Here is an 18,507-nt window from a genome sequence, read left to right on the forward strand (position 1 = left end):
AGAACCTTTAAGTCCTCGTGGTTGATCTCTAGAACGTTGGTGACGTAGAAGGGGCCATGCTGGGCACTGCTGGACTCATCCATCACCTGAGTGTACATGTAGCCAGCTGAAGACATTATGACGATGATGCTTTTGCCTTCCTCGTTAAACAATAATGTAGCATCTCTGATTTTTGAACTTGGTAGCAGGAAGTAGTACATGGGGCTCAGGGCATCCACAGATAAGTCATAAATCTACAAAAATAGAAATAAAAAACAATAATTTATGAGACATTACTTTCAATAGAATTGATGCCTCATGACAACACATGGTAATTTATGTCATTTTCACTTTTGAGCCTAAATGTTATCTTAATATGAACACAGTGAGAACTAGTGGCTGACCAATATGGGTTTTTCCAATGAATGACCAGTGCTGATATCTAAAGAGCACTGTGGCTGATGGAGATTCTTTGCTGATTTTGGTGCGGACAGGCTTCTGTTAAAGGAACAGTTCACCCAGAAATGATAATTCTCTTATAATTTGCTCACGTTTATGTCATCTCAAACTCATATGATTTTCTTTTTTTCCGCGGAACACAAACAAAGATATTTTAATGGAGATATCATGTCTGTTATTCCATACAATGCAAGTGAATGGTGAGCAAATCTCCAATAAGGACATAAAGGGCAGGCAGAAAAAAGGTAATACTCCAGTGGTTTAATCCATGTCTTCTGAATTGATCCAATTGGTTTTGGGTGAGAACAGACCAAAACGTAACTCCTTTTTCACTGTACATCTTGCCATTGCAGTCTCTAGGCATGATCATGATTTCAAGCTCGATTACATTTCCTAGCCCTTGATGCATACGCAGAGCGCTAGATGGCGCTATGAAGTGTAATCATGCTTGAAATCATGATCGCTAAGAAGACTACAGATGTCAAGATTTATAGTGAAAAAGGAGTTGGAACTTGCATTGGAACACTTGCATTGTATGGACAAAAACACCTAATATCTTCATAAAAATATCTTCGTTTTTGTTGCACGGAAGAAAGAAAGTCATACGAGTTTGAGATGACATAAGGGTGAGTAAATGAGAGAATTATCATTTTTGGGTGAACTATTCCTTAAATCATCCATGATGACGAAGACACATCAATGAGAATGGCCAAATATCAGCCAATTAAATCAGCCAGACCAACAAATCGGTCTACCATTAGTGACAACTACTGAAATATTAAATGTAAGCTGTTCTACAACAAGCACAACAGTGAACCTTGACAAAATCAGCAGTTATGATGGCCAATTCGGTCTGAGAGCCAGGCAGCCATATGGCCTTGATGATGAAGTTTCCAGTAGCAAGTTGAGGGTGCAGGACCAGGTGATCTGACACAGAACCTGTGCTGCTGAATGTCAAAACATGACAGTCCTGTGGATGAGAGGCACAGAGAAGAAATCATTTCATAATCTCATCACCAAATCTGTGATATTAATCCTGTCAAGAATCATTTCTGAAAATGTACCCTGTGAAGCACTGAAAGATAATTAATCCTTATGAAGCTTTGTTTATGTTACCTTGAGTCCACAAACTGCTAGATAGTCCTCATTACAGGGGTTCCCCGTGAGACTGAGCACAGTGAAGGGAACAGGAGCAGAGGCCAGTCGAGTCAGAGTCAGTTTCCTCTTACTAGAGTCTGCCTGCTTCAAAAGCGCAGACAACTGCAAGACTGTGATCTGCAAAGAGACAGCCAAAAAGTTTATAATTAACATAATATAGATTTACCATTTCTGAGATAATCACTAGTTGTGAATCTATTATTTCAATTTATTACAATTCTCTATGCATCCAGGCAGTAGGCCGAGGACACAGCAATGTGTGAAAATAAAAACAAAAAGCTCCTAAATAATGTCCAATTTAGAGCTGCAATCCCCAGCTCTACCGGTAGATGGTGCCGCAGCACCATCGGTGAGCGAGAGCTACAACAGGCCCCTCTCTGCTCATGCATAGAGTTGGCGTGCATGTGCAGTCCACCCCTAGGTTTTATCTACAATAGAATGGGGTTATCGCCTGCAATACACTGTAAAACCACCTCTCTTCAACAAGGTGTTAATATCTCTGTTCCATTCTGGTTTTGCGGAACCTCAACAAACACCTCAGAATGTACAAATTCAAAATGCTCACGCTCAAAACGCTCTCTCAATTTGTTCGTCCCAGAGACTGGTTTATGTCAGTCGATCTGAAAGACGCATGCATTTACATTGGCATTTACTCGTCAAACAGAAAATTCCTAAGGTTTGCTTTTCAGGGATAGCCTACGAATTTTTGACGGTGCCTTTCAGACTGTCATTAGCACAGAGAGTGTTCAGCAAATGTGTGGAAGCAGCGCTAACGCTGCGGAGATTAACGTGTCTCAGACTGTCTGGTTATCTAGACGATCTACTGCTCTGTGCTCCATCACGGCAGCAAGCAGAGATAGATACGAGAGTGCTGGTGTCTCATTTAGAGAACAGGTTTCAAAATAAACGAGACAGAGCTGTCTGGTGCCCTCGCAGAAAATATTATATCTGAATCTCAGATTAAACTCCGATCTGTATAGAGCGTTTCTGTCAGATGAGCGCATCGGATTGATTCACAGCTGTTTGTCGCTTTTTCAGAGAGGGAAAAAAGGCTCATTCAGACTGTGTCTACACCTATTGGGTCTGATGGCCTCGACGGTGTCAGTCATTCCATTGGGACTAGTGCGAAAGAGAGTTTCAGCATTGGATAGCAGCGCAGCACTTGTGTCCTCGCCGTCACTTAAATCGCAGGGTGACAGTGACTTCAAAGGGGATGCTCGCTCTCAGTCACTGAAGAATCCACGCTTTCCTAAAGGGGGGAATACCTTTGAGGGCAGTCTCTCTGAGGAAAGTGGTGATGACAGACGCATCACTCACAGTTTGGGGCACGGTGTGCGAAGGCAGAATAATGAATGGGGTTTAACCCACATAAACTTTCTGGAGTTACTGACAGTGTTTCTAGTATTGAAGCAATTTGCACTGTTCCTTCAAAGCCACCATGTCCTAGTCAGACCGGACAACATGACAACAGTGGCATACATAAACAGACAAGGGGGCACGCATTCACAGCGACTTCACAGCTAGGCACAAAAGCTGATTGTGTGGAGCGGTGCATGCTTTCATTACGGGTGACGCACGTTCCAGGAATGATGAATACGGGGGCAGATCTCCTGTCCAGGGTGAATCTTCTGTACGGAGAGTGGAAGCTTCACCCTCAGGTGGTGAGTCAGCTGTGGGAGAGACATGGGCGAGCTACCGTAGATCTCTTCGCATCGCACGAAAACGCTCATTGCCCTCTGTTCTTCTCTCTGGCGAGAGACGGTGCTCCAATGGGTGTGGATGCTCTAGTGCAGGGGTGTCAAACTCAGTTCCTGGAGGGCCACAGTCCAGCAGAGTTTAGCTTCAACCCTAATTAAACACACCTGAAGCAGCTAATCAAGGTCTTCAGGAGTGCTTGAAGATTATAAGGAGGCATTTTGGAGCAGGGCTGGAACTAAACTCTGCAGGGATGCGGCCCTCCAGGAACTGAGTTTGACACCCCTGCTCTATTGCATCCATGGGCATACGCGCTACTTTACGTGTTTCCCCCAATGAGTTTAATCATTACAACTCTGAGTAAGAAAATACGGTCACTCAGTCATACTGATAGCTCAGTTCTGGCTGGGGAAACGGTGTCTGGCAGAAATAATACAACTCTTGAATGGCCAGCCTTGGCCCCTCCCGCTGCGCAGGGACTGATGGGGAAATATTTCACACCGACCCAGACAGAGTAGCTCTTTTTGGGCTTGGCCTATAAGAGGCTAAATTTGAGACGTGACTAAATTGTCACAGGTTTACCCCTGAGGGTGACTGAAACCATTCAGAACGAGGGCTGCCTCAACGTGCTCTGCGTACGATCGGAAATGGAGTGTGTTTGAGCAGTGGTGTGCACACAGACACACTGTTCCATATTTATGTTTGGTGGCAGACGTTTTGAGTTTTCTTCAGGAACTTTTGGATAAAGGTTTATCTCGCTGCCATATCAGCCTGTCATGTGGGAACTGACTCAAGTACAATAGGTCAACACCCACTTGTTTGCAGGTTTATGAGGGGTGCTCGGCATTTGAACAGGGTGTCAAAACCGCTAGTTCCGTCATGGGATCTGTTCGTGGTTTTGAATGTGCTTTCTCGGCCTCCCTTTGAGCCAGTTGAAAGTATGGAATTGAAGCTCCTTTCGCTAAAGGCAGCTTTGTTACTGGCTCTGATGACCGCTAAGCGAGTTAGTGAACTCAATGCTTTGTTGGTACATCACTCTTGAATGTGCTTTGCGGTGGATTTGTCGAGAGTGTCTCTTAACACGAATCCAGCCTTTGTGCCTAAGGTGAGCGACTCTGCGCTCAGCTGTAAGCCAGTGGACTTGTTGGCTTTTCACCCACCACCATTCTCCTCTGAGGACGAGCGGATTAATTGTCTGTGTCCAGTTCGTACTCAAAGTTTGTACATGAAGAGAACTAAGGCATTGAGGAAGATAAATCAGCTTTTTGTTTCTTGGGCTGATTCTCGTAAAGGTAGACCCTTATCATGACAGTGCCACTGAGTCTCATTGGGTAGTGGAAGCTACTATATGAAGTTATTATAGTCTGGGGTTGTAACCTCCAAAGAGCTTGAGAGCTCATTCGACCAGAGGCATCGCTACCTCGTGGGTGCTGTTTAAGGGCATTTCAGTCCACGACATTTGTATGGCTGCAAATTGGGCGTCACTTCACACTTTTGTCAGATTTTACAGACTGGATGTTACAGAGCCATCATTGGCCCACTCAGTCCTTGGTGTGGGTAGTCAATCTGCCAATGTGTTAAAAAAACAAAACAAAAAATAAATAAATATATATATATATATATATATATATATATATATATATATATATATATATATATATATATATATACATACACACACACACACACAAATCAACAATAACACAGTGAAGCACAAGTGTGTTATTTTCAACCGGTGGCCAAATTAATTGTCAAATTTTGAAAAAAAATTCAGTCAAATATGTCCACCCCATTTCATTCTGATTGGCCTATGTTAAAACTTGTTTAATAGCTGAATTGGGCATGTTGACAGCCAATGTCAGCCATGTTCCACAAGCAGCAATGCTGGTGTCAAGTCCATCGTTGGCAGCTTGAGCAAACAAAGAAGCATGATGACAAGTTTCAAGTCAAGATATATATATATTTGTTTTGTTATATATATATATATATATACACACGCAACTGTCCTCACAGTCAAATGATGGCAACTCTCATAAAGACACTGCATGCAGTTTTTAAAGTCAATCTGACCAACGGTTCCATAGATACAGCCACTTTCACGTTGTTTCCTGTTATAGTGCTACCAAGTGGCCAAGCCCCACAACTACTTCTGTGTGTTCTCAGATTGAGCTCTTATACGAGTGTGTCAAATTTGGTGAAAATATCTCATTCCGTTTAAGAGTTATATCCATATATGTAAAAGCGTAGACAACTTTTAAAATCATCGGCCTGTTTTTGGCCCTTAGAATTGAAATTTTGCTATGTTCCTCCCTATATCAAAGAACTTGCTTACAGCTATTCTACTGGTGGTGGTTTCGTTCTGATCGGACAAACGGCCTACAAGCAATTTGCTAAAGTAGTTTCAGAACTAATATTAAAATGACAACAGGCCATAAGGTGAACCATTGCAAATGTGGTATTGTTGCGCTCGGTAAGTCCTCAGGAACATAACGAGCCCAGTCTCGTGAAAATAGACCAGCGCCATTAAAAGTTATAAGCTCACAAAGTTATATTTCATTTTTTTGGCCACTAGGTGTTGCCGGACCTAAACTTCTTAGACACCTTCAGGGCATGGTGCCAATGACACATAAAATGCAGCATTTTACAACTAAATTAAAAATGGCCGATGCCAATAATGGCTGACATAGGCAAAATTAGTATCATTCAACACGGTATGCCCCACAGAACCTAAAGAGTCCAGTTTCGGGATTTTAGGACAAACCGTTCAGAAGTTATAAGCAAAAATAGCTGTTTATTATATCTCCTGACCCGTAGGGGGCACTACGCCAAAACGCTGCAAGTCACCTCAGGGCATGATGCTATGACACATACCAAGTTTCGGTACAATCCGTCAAAGCGTTGTGGAGACACAGCCTCAAGTTCAATATGGCGTGTTCTTTGTTGAATTTGTTGAAAAGCCATACAAAAATGGTTTGGTCTATAAAAATTCTTTTAATTTTTGTCCTGAGTGTCTCCAGATGACGCAAGCCAATTTTCATGCAAATCGGAAGTATGGCATAGGACGAGTTCACTAAAGTAGGTTTTTCGGAAAATTCAAAATGGCGGAAAATCTAGTCAGAAAGCAATGCATAGAAAGGTTCTATGGGCTGCCATCAAAATCATTTACAGAATAATAATAATAATAATAAAAAACACTAACAAACACAATAGGTGCCTACGCACCTTCGGTGCTTGGCCCCTAATTAGAACAACACATGATGGATGTAATTTTAAAACTGGACTTTACAATGCATTTAGGCAATATAACCAACTCTTAGCAGGTGTTTTTTTAATTTGTTGACAAATTAAGTGTTTCATTAATAACATATGAAACATGATTATTTACTGTACATTATACTATCAAACAGTCAAAACTTAAAATAATCTGCGACGCAACCTCAGAGATCTTTTTTTTTGTCATCCTGGGGGACAAAAAAGCATGGTTAAAAAGCGTAAAAGTAAAAAGAGGACCAATCACAGCTGTTGAGGTCTGTGCGATGCGACACTTTGTTACATTTTTGGAAAGGTGCACGTCAGGTTATGCTGCAACTGCCATAGCTACGTTTAGCCTAGGCCGTAGGTTCGAAGTGTAAATCGCCATTAAAGTTGTCATTCTGTCTAATTTCTCCTTTTGTGTTCCATGGGAAAAAGTCAAATGGGTTTGGTACAACATGAGGGTGAGTAAAGATGACAGAATTTTTATATTTGGGTAAACTATCCTTTTAAGATTTCTGGATTACCTTGCCCTTCTCATGGCTGACGGCGAGGTGCTGCCTGCGCCCTTGAGGGGAGGACAGCACACACATAGCCACTCGACGCAGTACATGAGCACTGATGAGCTGGCGAATGGTCTGGCCCTGATCTCCACTGTAGTTCATTCTGACGTTCTCAAACGCTCCCTCCTGTGAGCCCAGTGTGGGAACCTGAAGGATAAAAAGGGTTTGTTTAGGGTCAGCAATTATAATTCAAAAGATTGAAGAGAACAATAAGAATCAATCTTCAGGTTTGGATCATTTGGTTCATACCATGAGCTGGTCAGTCATCTCCACAGTCTTGTCCTGAGTGTGTAATTCATTGAGAGCGTGCTGAGCTCGACTGCTGCTGCCCACCGCTGATGCCTGCTGGAAGTTAGTCTGAATGGCATCCATTAGGAAGATGAGCAACTCCAGCACTAGGGCTGCTGTGGAGGAGCTTGCCTACAAAAAAGGGCAATAGAAGTGAGAATAATTAAAAATATGATTTTATTTTGTAAAGAAATTCCTACATAGGCCCAATTTATATTTGTCTTAAAACTATTTTCAAGCATTTAAGCATGAGTCTTTGGATCAAAAGGTCTTTAAGTTCATATGAAACATAAATTCAGTCAAGTGCGCCCAGACTTGTGACTGGTAGTTTTGATCAACGAAGCAGTTCTTGAGCCTCTTCTGTTCTTACCACTTGGATAAGAAGGTCCTCTCTGCAGCCCTCAATGTTTTTACACACGCTGCTCTTCTTAGGTTTTTCATCGTCGCTGCTTTTGCCATCACAGATGGTGACTTTACCCTTGTCTGCAGGTGAGGAGCTCTGGTGGCGGATGGCACTCTCTGGCATGCGCAGCTCATTCTGGAAGGCAGAGGACTCCTTCATGGTGGAGCTCATTCCACTGCTGGGACTTCTTTTCACTAGAGCCTATAACAGAAGGATACAGATACAAAAACAGGATCAGGGATGTGTGATGCATTGCATTGCTTAAACTAAATTACAAAGGATGTTTATGCCAGGGGGCACCACAGGGAAGAGGGAATTAAATTTGATTGTGTTACATGCTTTGAGTTTCCATCAAGGAGACATGCATGAGTGGATATGGATATGTTCTCACCCTCATGTTGTTCCAAAACCGTATGACTTTCTTTCTTTCTCTTTCTTACATGGAACACAAACTAAATATAAGGCAGAATGTTAGCCTCAGCCACCATTTACTTTCATTTCTTTCATCTTTTTTATTTTTTTCAATGACAGTCAACAGTGAATGAGACCGTTTAATTTCCACAGAAGAAAGTTGAGGGTGAGAAAATAATGATACAATTTTCATTTGTGGGCGAACTATCCGTTTAATAATTGACAATATTCATCGCAAGCAATATTACTACCAAATAATGGTGTATTTTTAAATTTTTTTATGACAAAGCAAAAGATGACAAAGAAATGTAGCCAAGGGCATAGATTTGGCTTGAACATTGGGGGGTTACAGTATGAAGAATGTACATGTTTCCATTGATCATGGTATAAATATTGGGGGGTGGGGGGGGTTGTACTTGCTTGTTTTGATTATTGGGGTGGGTTACCTCCCCCCATCCCCCCTGGAATATATGGCCCTGAATGTAGCGAACCCTGATGAATTGAGGGAGAACTGAAATGAGCGAATGGCAGTAATGATAAATGATTTGCAAGCCAAAGTTACCGCAGTTGCTCTTTTCCCATGATGACCTGAAGTATTCGGTCTCACCTGGCAGCTGCCATCCTCCTTGGCACCACAGTCACAGAAGAAAGAGCCGTATTTGGCATAGGAGATTTCATGGTCTTTGTGACAGACCTTGGCACACACTGTGCACACACCTACCCCATCCACCATCTTACAGGTGTGACAGTGATACCTGTACAGGGGAGAGCAGGAGTTTAAGGATGAGCATTTAGATTTAGAACGCTTCTGTGTTTTATTGGAAAGGAGGACCAAGAGGATCTATTACCAGTGCTGATTCATGAACTCCTTTTGTGTGATGGTGAAGGTGCATAACTTGTTGCAGAGTGAATCCTCATCCTAAAACATAAGACACTCATGAGTGGCCACACTGAAGAACAGAGATTTAGGTTGCCAGCTTCTTGAATGGCACATGTTCTTGCATTCTTTTTTAAACTGTTGGTCTATGTAAAAAACACTGTGTCAAATTAAAAATAGTTAAACGTTTGTTATGCATCAATGTCAGTATTAAAATGATAACAATAATAAAACAATAGCAACTGTAAAAGTTGTCAGCTACATTGCATCATTAATGTCTTAATTATGAATAACTGGCAACATATGTGGGCATTTAAAGTCAACAAGACAGCGTTTGCACCAATTCTTCTTATATATTTATTTCTAAGTGAATCAGAACATTTTAAAAATGTAAGGCGGAATTTTATCCATTGGGAATTGATTGGTAACAATAAAACAAGGAATTTGTATTAAGTTAATAGGGTACATTTTTATTTCATGTTAAAATGATCCTTGAAACCCCTCCATTCTGTGTTCTGAACACGTCCTGTGTGTACGTCACCTTTCTAATTCTAACAAGTATAAAAACAGAAATCCAATCACGAATCAAAAGCACAGAAAGCAAACAGCGCCCTTACGGAGTCTTCAGCCTGAGAGTCTTCCTCCTCCACAGCCAGCTCTTCAACCCAGTCCGAGTCTACTTCAATGGCCTTCTCCTCTCCCTCCATCAGGAGCTGGGAAGAGCCCTGGCCACTGTTCTGCCTCAAAGCATTCATTACATCTGCCAGGTAGGAGATGATGTGGCAGGCACACTCAAGCATGCTGGCATGCTACAAACAGATAAGAGTTTAACTTACAGTCCCACATAATCAAATCAATGACATGAGAATGTTACCCTCTGCATAAACGTAACACTTACTTTGCCTTGAGAGACATTGGCGGTAACCTTTTCTACAACATTCTTCTGATACAAATATTTTTTACTGCAAGAAAAAAAATGTAAAAGTGTCAGGTTTTGCTCAAAATAGATGTTTTGAATAGACCATGAAATATGGCTGTTAGTCAATGTGTATTAGCATAGAGATCATTTATATGCTAGTACTCCTAAAAGATGACAAAACTAACTTTAAGCAAATATATACAATATAAAGTATATACTAATATTAGTGGAGGGAAGGAGCGTGCCACTGTTCCTTTCAAGAGCTACAACCAAGAAGATGGGTCTCGTGCCGTACCTGGTATAAACAGGTAATAACGCTGGTAAAGTTTACATGCAAAGTGAAATGGGTAAAGAGGCCAAAACAATTACATGTGCCAACTGTTTTTTGCTCAAGCCAAAAAATAATATTGGATTATGTACATACAACGATTAGCCACAACATTAAAACCACCTGCCTAATATTGTGTAGGTCCCCCTCATACTGCCAAAACAGAGCCAACCCGCATCTAAGAAAGCATTCTGAGATGCTGTTATCTGAGTGGTTATCAGAGTTTCCATAGACTTAGTTAGTTCGAACTATTTTGGCCATTCTCTGTTGACCTCTCTCATCAACAACGCATTTCCATCCGCAGAACTGCCCCTCAGTAGATGTTTTTTGTTTTTGGCACCATTCGGAGTAAATTCTAGAGACTGTTGTGTGTGAAAATCCCAGGAGATCAGCAGTTATAGAAATACTATACCAGCCCATCTAGCACCAACAATCATCCATGCGATTATCTAATCAGCCAATCATGTAGCAGCAGTGCAGTGCATAAAATCATGCAGATACGGGTCAGGAGCTTCAGTTAATGTTCATATCAACCATCAGAATGGGGAAAAAAATGTGATCTCTATGATTTCGACCGTGGCATGATTGTTGAGGCCATATGGGCTTGTTTGATTATTTCTGTAACTGCTGATCTCCTGGGAGTTTCACGCACAACAGTCTCTAGAATTTATTCAGAATGGTGCCAAAAAAAAAAACATCCAGTGAGGGGCAGTTCTGCGGATGGAAACGACTTGTTGATGAGAGGTCAACAGAGAATGGCCAGACTGGTTTGAACTGACAAAGTCTACGGTAACTCAGATAAGTGCTCTGTACAATTGTGGTGAGTTGGTGCTGTTTTGGCAGTACACAATACTGCCTACACAATATTAGGCAGGTGGTTTTAATGTTGTGGCTGATCGGTCTATATCATAAAACCAGAGGTCATGTTCCTCTCGAGTTTCTTTCTTCACCACTAAATTACATTGAAATATGTTTTTTCCTTGCTACAGTCACTTCAGCTTGATCACTGGGGGCTTTAAGACATTAAGGCATGATTTACTATACATGATTTGCTGCTTTGAAACAACATGTATTGTGAAAAGTGATATGCAAATATAAATGACTTGTGTCGACAAACAATTATTTCTCAAGAAAAACATGAAAATTGTGAGTTCATATTAGTTATTCTCATTACAATCAAACAGAATAAATGCAGTGCTATTGTTTAAGTTACTTTATTATGGAGCTCTGCTTTTTGTAGCCAATGTCAGACACTATTGTGTCATTTATGATTTAAAAGACATTTATTTTGAATCCTTGAATAAATTAGAGCGATACATTTGTGGGTGCTGTTTTTTATTTTTTTAATCATATTGTATTGTATCGTGAGGCTTTGTATCGTATCGTATAATATTGTGAAATTTGTGTATTGTTACATGCCTAATATATATACATTTTTCTTTTGGGAATATGGACCAAAATTTTTGTTGAATAATCCTTCACTCACAGGTGTTTCCAAATTACTATCCAATCAAATGCTCTCTAGATGCATTGGGGTATTTAAACAAATCATTTAACAGATCATTGTTCTGTTTCTTTTAGATGACACTCACCATCTTGTAAGCCAGTCAATAGCGGCTCTGTGTAGCTGTAGATGTCCCGCTCCTTGCCCTGCACTTGCTAGAGTTGCCATGATGATCATGAGTTCGGGGAAACCTGCCCCATCTCCACTGGACAGCATCTCTGTCGCCATGGGGATGAGGGTGCTGAGAAGCACAGTGCAGACGCCCTCGCCAACCTGGCTGTTATCACGGACAATGTAGGAGGTGAGGAGCTGCAGGAGCTGCCTGTTCTCCTGCACCGTGTCCAGCTGGTCTGAATCTTTGGGAGGAGAGGCTGTCATCCGCCTCAGCCAGGCCTGCAGCCTCGTGGGCTCTACACAGGCCAGCTGGGCAAATGAGCTGCACAGGCACAGAAGGCTGGGATTGGGGCTCTTCTCCGCTGAGGGATGAATACAGATGGGAAGTGTGAGACAGAAGAACAGATGGCACATATTTGATAGACCAGTGGTTCTCAATTTTTTGTTGTATGTATCCCCAGAGGCTCATCAATAAAGCTCACGTATACCTTCATTGACAATGAACACATATACTAGCTAACATTAAGTATAATCATTAATATTATTTAAAGGTGAAGTGTATAACTTTTTTTTGTCAAAATATGTTCTACTATCCCAGTTTATTGTTCATTGACAACAATAGGTAAGGCATTCCCCCAAACATGTTTATATTTTGAGCAGCCAATCCTTCCCTTTCTAGCTCAACCTATAGTGCGTGTTTGGGGCGTGGCTACTTGTTCTGCCAGGGGATTATGAAAAACCATGGCAGACGTGTACAAAGGAAAAGAAAGTTAGCATCGCATACAGAGACAGAGAGAAAGGAGTAAAACCAGAGTGGGCAATCCGGGAATGTTTTCGGACGAGCCAATTTCTGTACCATGTTCTCCGTCCGGTGTGTGTTATAGTGATCTTGTTCATTACGATGTTAAACTTTTATCAGCTTTCATTTAGTATTTGTCATAAGGAATCAGAGTGCGAAAGGCCGTGATGAGTCTAAGGGGTGTTGGCAAAGACTGTTTGAAAACATACTTTATTTTTGTAATTCTGTTTGGTACCACTAGGAGTGCAGAAATTACACACTTCACCTTTAACTCCTTCAAAACACAAATACTCACTTCTACACAAGAAAAACGAACACACATTATCTTAGGTGTCTTCAACTATTATGTACTTAAAGCATTTGACACAATGTACTTATTATGTATATATGTGTTGTTACATTGTACTTACATTTAAAGTACCTGTATTTAATTACATCTGTAGTAGTAACCTGTTCTGTTTCATTCCTCCTGACTGCCAGAGGTGGTGCTTAAGCACTAGTGGATTATCACAGCGCCAGCCAGATAGGTCGAGAGAATATACCAACAAAGCCACGTGGTGACATAGTCAGAGCTCTGAGGATGATAAGCCACAGTGGCTCAGCATTCAGTCTCTTTTGCTTTCTCGCCAATGTTGATAATTTAGGGTAATTTTTCATCAACGTGCCGTCAAGTGCAGCTTACTAGAGCAACGAAGCTTCATCCTCTCAAGCTGTGCCTGTGCGCTCTATGTTTGTGGGACTGTTTTTTTCTACTGTTGTGAAGTTTTTCATTGATTGGTAAATTTTTTTCCTCATTTGTGTGGGATTGTTCCATGTGTTGGTAACACTCTGAGCCTCACGGTACTATCAGGGGGTTGGTTCCCCACTACTGAATTATTTATCTGCTGATTGATGATTTCTACAAGCAATCATGGTAGATCATTAACAATGTAAGCCTCGCGGTGCAATCCGACGGCGTGTGTTTTGTTAATTGGTGGATATTATCCCCCTAGGACCTGCTTAAGGAATCACTATGATAGACCATCAGAAATGACACTAGGCTACTTACTGAGTTGAAACAGCTTAGTGAAAAATTTTAGAACGCGGTTGCAGAACTTTGCCGACAGATTCTCATTGGCAGTGGCCATCATGATCTGCACCAGTTCTCCACTACAAGACAAGGGATAAAATGCATTAACTTCATGCAAGTATGCAAAAGATTTTCTAGTGATGTCTAAAGAGAGGTGATTATTAGGCGAGAATGTACCTGAATGAAAAGAATTCCTCCATGGCTTTGCGGACCTGACTGCTTTCCAGCTGTTTCTCCAGGTACTGCAAACACTCTTCAAGAATGGACTCATTCAGACCACTAATCACAAACATATGACAACAATATTATTATAAAGTTCTTTCAGAGTACAGACACAATTCTTAAAATGCTAAAACTCTCGCAGGTTAAACAACTGGGGTCTAAGTAATAAATCAATCCCATTCTCAAACCCATGCAAAACTTCTCAACACAATGCTAGGGTGTTGTGGGTTGTTGCCAGAGCATTGCTATGCAGTTTCTTAGGTGCCCTAAGTGTTTTTTAATGTGACGAAAACTATGATTTCTAGTCCTTAGACCCCCTTTTTTCAATGTAAATCTGTGGAGTGTTGTGCCTTGTTTCATCATCTGCCAGGAAAAATCCTAATCCGCACAATTTGAGGTATATAACTCATGCCCATAGGACAAATGTGCGAGACAATTTATGCTCAGAGGTTTAATACTTAGCAGGGCTCCACACACAAAAAAAAACCCACTAAGGAGCCATTGGCTCCTAAACTGAAACATTAAGGAGCCAAATGGCTGTTTATAGTAGCCAAATCACAGATTTCCTCGATTTAGATTGCTGTTCAGAAACAAGACAGAAAGTCTTGGAAATGTTTGCACCTTGTCTAATAGTTGTGTACAAGTCCCTCAATTCAAAAGATTGATTTATATATATATATATATATATATATATATATATATATATATATATATACATATACATACATACATACATATACACACAGTTGTGCTCAAAAGTTTGCATACCCTGGCATAAATTGTGGCATTGATTTTGAAAATATGACTGATCATGCAAAAAAAGGATAGTGATCATATGAAGCCATTTATTATCACATAGTTGTTTGGCTCCTTTTTAAATCATAATGATAACAGAAATCACCAAAATGGCCCTCATCAAAAGTTTACATAGAGGGGTCAAACAAGTATTGTGCTCCTGGTATGCAAACTTTTGATCAGGGCCATTTGATCAGAGCCAAACAACTATGTGACAATAAATGGCTTCATATGATCACTATCCTTAAATAAAAGGCAGTTTTTTTTGCATGATCAGTCATATTTTCAATATCAATGCCAAAATTTCATAGTGACTCGCCTCAATTCGGGTGGCGGAGGACGAATCTCAGTTGCCTCCACGTCTGAGACAGTCAATCTGTGCATCTTACCACTTGTTGAGCGCGTTACCGGGGAGACGTAGCACATGTGGAGGCCCACGCTATTCTCCGCAGCATCCACACACGACTCACCACACGCCCCACCAAGAGCGAGAACCACACATTACAGCGACCACAAGGAGGTTACCCCATGTGACTCTACCCTCCCTAGCAATCGGGCAAATTTGGTTGCTTAGGAGACCTGGCTGCAGTCACTCAGCATGCCCTGGATTCGAACTCGCAACTCCAGGGGTGGTAGTCAGCGTCAATACTCGCTGAGCTACCCAGAATTTAATGAAATCCCAGATGCAGTTTATTGTGCAACTCCTATCCCAATCAATAATTACCAGAAGAAAAAAGTGGTACACAATATGGGATTTTTAATTATAAAGATGGGGACTCTTATTTTGAAATGTCTTGAAATCACTGATGGCTAATTGGCTGAGAAAGTGAATCTGATTCAAACTGCTAACCTGAGCTCCTGAGTTCAAACCCTCAGTTCTTTTCGGGTAATTCATGAAAAAGATTCGGTTCAAAAGAGTCATTTGTTCACGACTCTCTCGGGCTGGGTTTGTTGTTGCGTGCGGTGCAGCAAGCTAGTCAGAAACAGAAAGGGTGAAAAGCGGTGCGACACACACTGGTTGTGCGCATTCTAAAAATATATTTATAATAACAATAACTCACAAGATGATATTTGACGAAACCGCATATGAACGCACACAACCCAACTGTCGCCATTGGCGACTAGATTTTAAGTTATTGTTGCAATCAATTATTTTTGGTCACATTTGCGACCATTTTAGTCGCAGTCTGGAGCCCTGCTTAGGAGTTTGGTGTTTGTTCAAGTCCCTAATGCCAAGTATAAGCAATAGTAATAGTGATGCATGCCTTAGGAACATCACTAATCATGACAAGAATTCTTTTGTAATGTCTGAGGTTTCACCTGTTGGGGTCAGAGTGGTTTGCGATGATGTTGTAGCAGCCGGTGATGAGGCGCTCGTAGACAAGAGCCAGGAAAGTATCTGACTCGGCGGGGCCGAGGATTCTTTCCAGAGAGGTGCTACAGATCTCTGCCACACTCTCGGTGCTGCTTTCCAACATGAGGGGCAGCAGCGTGCAAATCACCTGAGAACTGTTCTGCTCCTCTGTGCTACAGCTAAACATAAACAATCTTTAGCATTTACCATTTATTTCTTAAATATTGAATCTGTCAGTTAACAATACTTCTGTTTCAACTGTGGTTGAGGACTTACACAATGAGGTCTCCAGTAAGGCGCACCAATGAGAGCAGAGTGTGTTTGAGAGAGGATGCTAAAGGCAGCGATTGGTTGCTGAGTGTCCCCAGGTGGGCAGCTTGGATTGCGCTGATGTAACTTTCGGATGGGATGGTGTCGTTGGCAAAGGCATTTCGCTGTGAAGAGAGAAAGTGTATGGTTCAGTGGACAGTGAAGTACTGAGAGATTACATTTAAGATAAGAGCTGAAGGACATGCACACTCACCCATGAGCCGATGTTAGGAAATTCATTAGTGTGAATGTTGTTCCATGTTTCACACAATGTCTGAACGGCTGATGGCAGATTCTGCATCACAGTCTGACCTGAAATAAGAATATCAGAGATAAAGCAATACCAATATGTGCAATGTACATCACAATAATGAACTAGATATTTATTCATGTGTCATAATGAAACATTTGTACAAAAGTTGTCGTTGAACCATGTCATAATAGTTTTATATTAACCACACTTAATGGAATACAGAATTCTTTAAGGCTATCACAATCATTTGATTAACAAAATTCCTCGATTACAAAAATTGCAGAATCGACCAATCAAAAATAAGGCGGAAGTGACGCAGTCCACGGACGAGGGTCTGAACACATAATAACAAGAGGTGTCAGCTGTGTAAGAGCACTTCACTTTAGATTTGAAAAACAATGTAGTTGTCTGTCAACCTGAAAAAGCATAACATCACTTCAGCAATGAACAGCACCTGAAAGAATACATCCAGTTTTCACAGACGGACACAGCATGGTAAGTTCACTAGGTAGACTGCATGCTATTTGTTGAGCTCTTCGTTGCCGTGCTGGACACGCTGAACTCGGCAAAAAAACACACTGAAACGCACCCTAAACAGATTTATCTACATAACCGTTTGCAATATAGGCTTTTAGGAAGAAACAAAACAATGTCATGAAAAAAACATCCATCTGACTTGATTAAAGTTACACGCAATGACGGATGCACAAATGCTTTCAAATACATCTGACAGAATCCAGACAATCTAAGAAGGTTATTTTCAGTAAATTGCGGTTTGGGTTCTGTTCTGTTTAAATGAATAACCCTTTAAATATACATGCAATCTTTCTCCTCATGTAAATTAGATTTCATAATGATTACATTTGTAATATTTCGCAATGCCACACTTCTGATACATATTTTATAGTTTATGGCCATTATCAAAGGTAAAACTCAACGTAGAAACCCAGAGAACATTATTTACTGAATAAAGTCATAGGTCTGTATGCTGCGAGTCAAAGCTCAATGTGAGCTCAGTGTTGGGGAGCAACGGAATAAATGTAACAGGATTACGTATTTAAAATACAAAATATAAGTAACTGTATTCCACTACAGTTACAATTTAAATCATTGGTATTTAGAATACAGTTACATTCAAAAAGTATTTTGATTACTGAAGAGATTACTTTGCATTTTATTGTCATTTGTTTCATTTAATATTTAGTCCTTTCAGATGGAAAACATTTATACATATAAATGATGCGATCCAAAGTGCATTTGAACAGCGGTGAAACACTTTCTTATGATGTGTTACATTCACACGAGCAGACAGAGAAGTAAGTTTGAAGTAAGTTTGGAGCAGAAGAAATAGAAATAAACCTTGTGTAAATTGTCAGCTTTACGCTAAGCTAAAATGATATTTCTAGCCATTTTACATGCACATGTTACCAGACACGATCATATTTTTTTATCAAGAAAATTCACATTAGATCATAATTTCTTTTTTTCTAGTAAGACCTTTGATATTAGGGCAAAAATCATATTCTTGATAATAATTTGTGTTGTTTTCCTGTAAAAATATCTAAAAATCCTTAAAACAAGATAAATTTGATTAATCTTGTTCTAGAAACAACACAGCATAAGATATTTAGGTTTTTCAGAGAATGTATTTTTAACATATGTATTTTTAATTACTGTATTGGCAGAGTTTTTATAGTCAAAACAAGTGAAAAAATCTACCAGTACTGAAGAAGTAATCCAAAGTATTTAGAATATG

General features: G+C 40.5%; 1 protein-coding gene across 6 annotated transcripts in view; it reads right to left on the minus strand.

Annotated features, from left to right (window-relative positions):
• Positions 1 to 18,507, minus strand: part of LOC127419701 (E3 ubiquitin-protein ligase UBR4-like) — a 92,335-nt gene that overhangs the window by 42,274 nt on the left and 31,554 nt on the right. For 4 of the 6 annotated variants that reach the window (XM_051661335.1, XM_051661332.1, XM_051661333.1 and 1 more), the window contains 16 exons: positions 16,713 to 16,810; positions 16,466 to 16,623; positions 16,156 to 16,368; positions 13,996 to 14,097; positions 13,798 to 13,898; positions 11,925 to 12,312; positions 9,984 to 10,047; positions 9,703 to 9,894; positions 9,057 to 9,127; positions 8,771 to 8,963; positions 7,765 to 7,998; positions 7,356 to 7,526; positions 7,071 to 7,253; positions 1,555 to 1,713; positions 1,256 to 1,408; positions 6 to 233 (listed from right to left, as the gene is read on the minus strand). In XM_051661335.1, the coding sequence (XP_051517295.1) occupies positions 6 to 233; positions 1,256 to 1,408; positions 1,555 to 1,713; positions 7,071 to 7,253; positions 7,356 to 7,526; positions 7,765 to 7,998; positions 8,771 to 8,963; positions 9,057 to 9,127; positions 9,703 to 9,894; positions 9,984 to 10,047; positions 11,925 to 12,312; positions 13,798 to 13,898; positions 13,996 to 14,097; positions 16,156 to 16,368; positions 16,466 to 16,623; positions 16,713 to 16,810 (2,708 nt within the window). The remainder of the gene's footprint in view (positions 1 to 5; positions 234 to 1,255; positions 1,409 to 1,554; positions 1,714 to 7,070; positions 7,254 to 7,355; positions 7,527 to 7,764; positions 7,999 to 8,770; positions 8,964 to 9,056; positions 9,128 to 9,702; positions 9,895 to 9,983; positions 10,048 to 11,924; positions 12,313 to 13,797; positions 13,899 to 13,995; positions 14,098 to 16,155; positions 16,369 to 16,465; positions 16,624 to 16,712; positions 16,811 to 18,507) is intronic. The other 2 variants (XM_051661337.1, XM_051661336.1) reach the window with 1 other exon arrangement.

This window comes from Myxocyprinus asiaticus, chromosome 29 (genome assembly GCF_019703515.2).
Source record: "Myxocyprinus asiaticus isolate MX2 ecotype Aquarium Trade chromosome 29, UBuf_Myxa_2, whole genome shotgun sequence".
NCBI classification, from domain to species: domain Eukaryota; kingdom Metazoa; phylum Chordata; class Actinopteri; order Cypriniformes; family Catostomidae; genus Myxocyprinus; species Myxocyprinus asiaticus.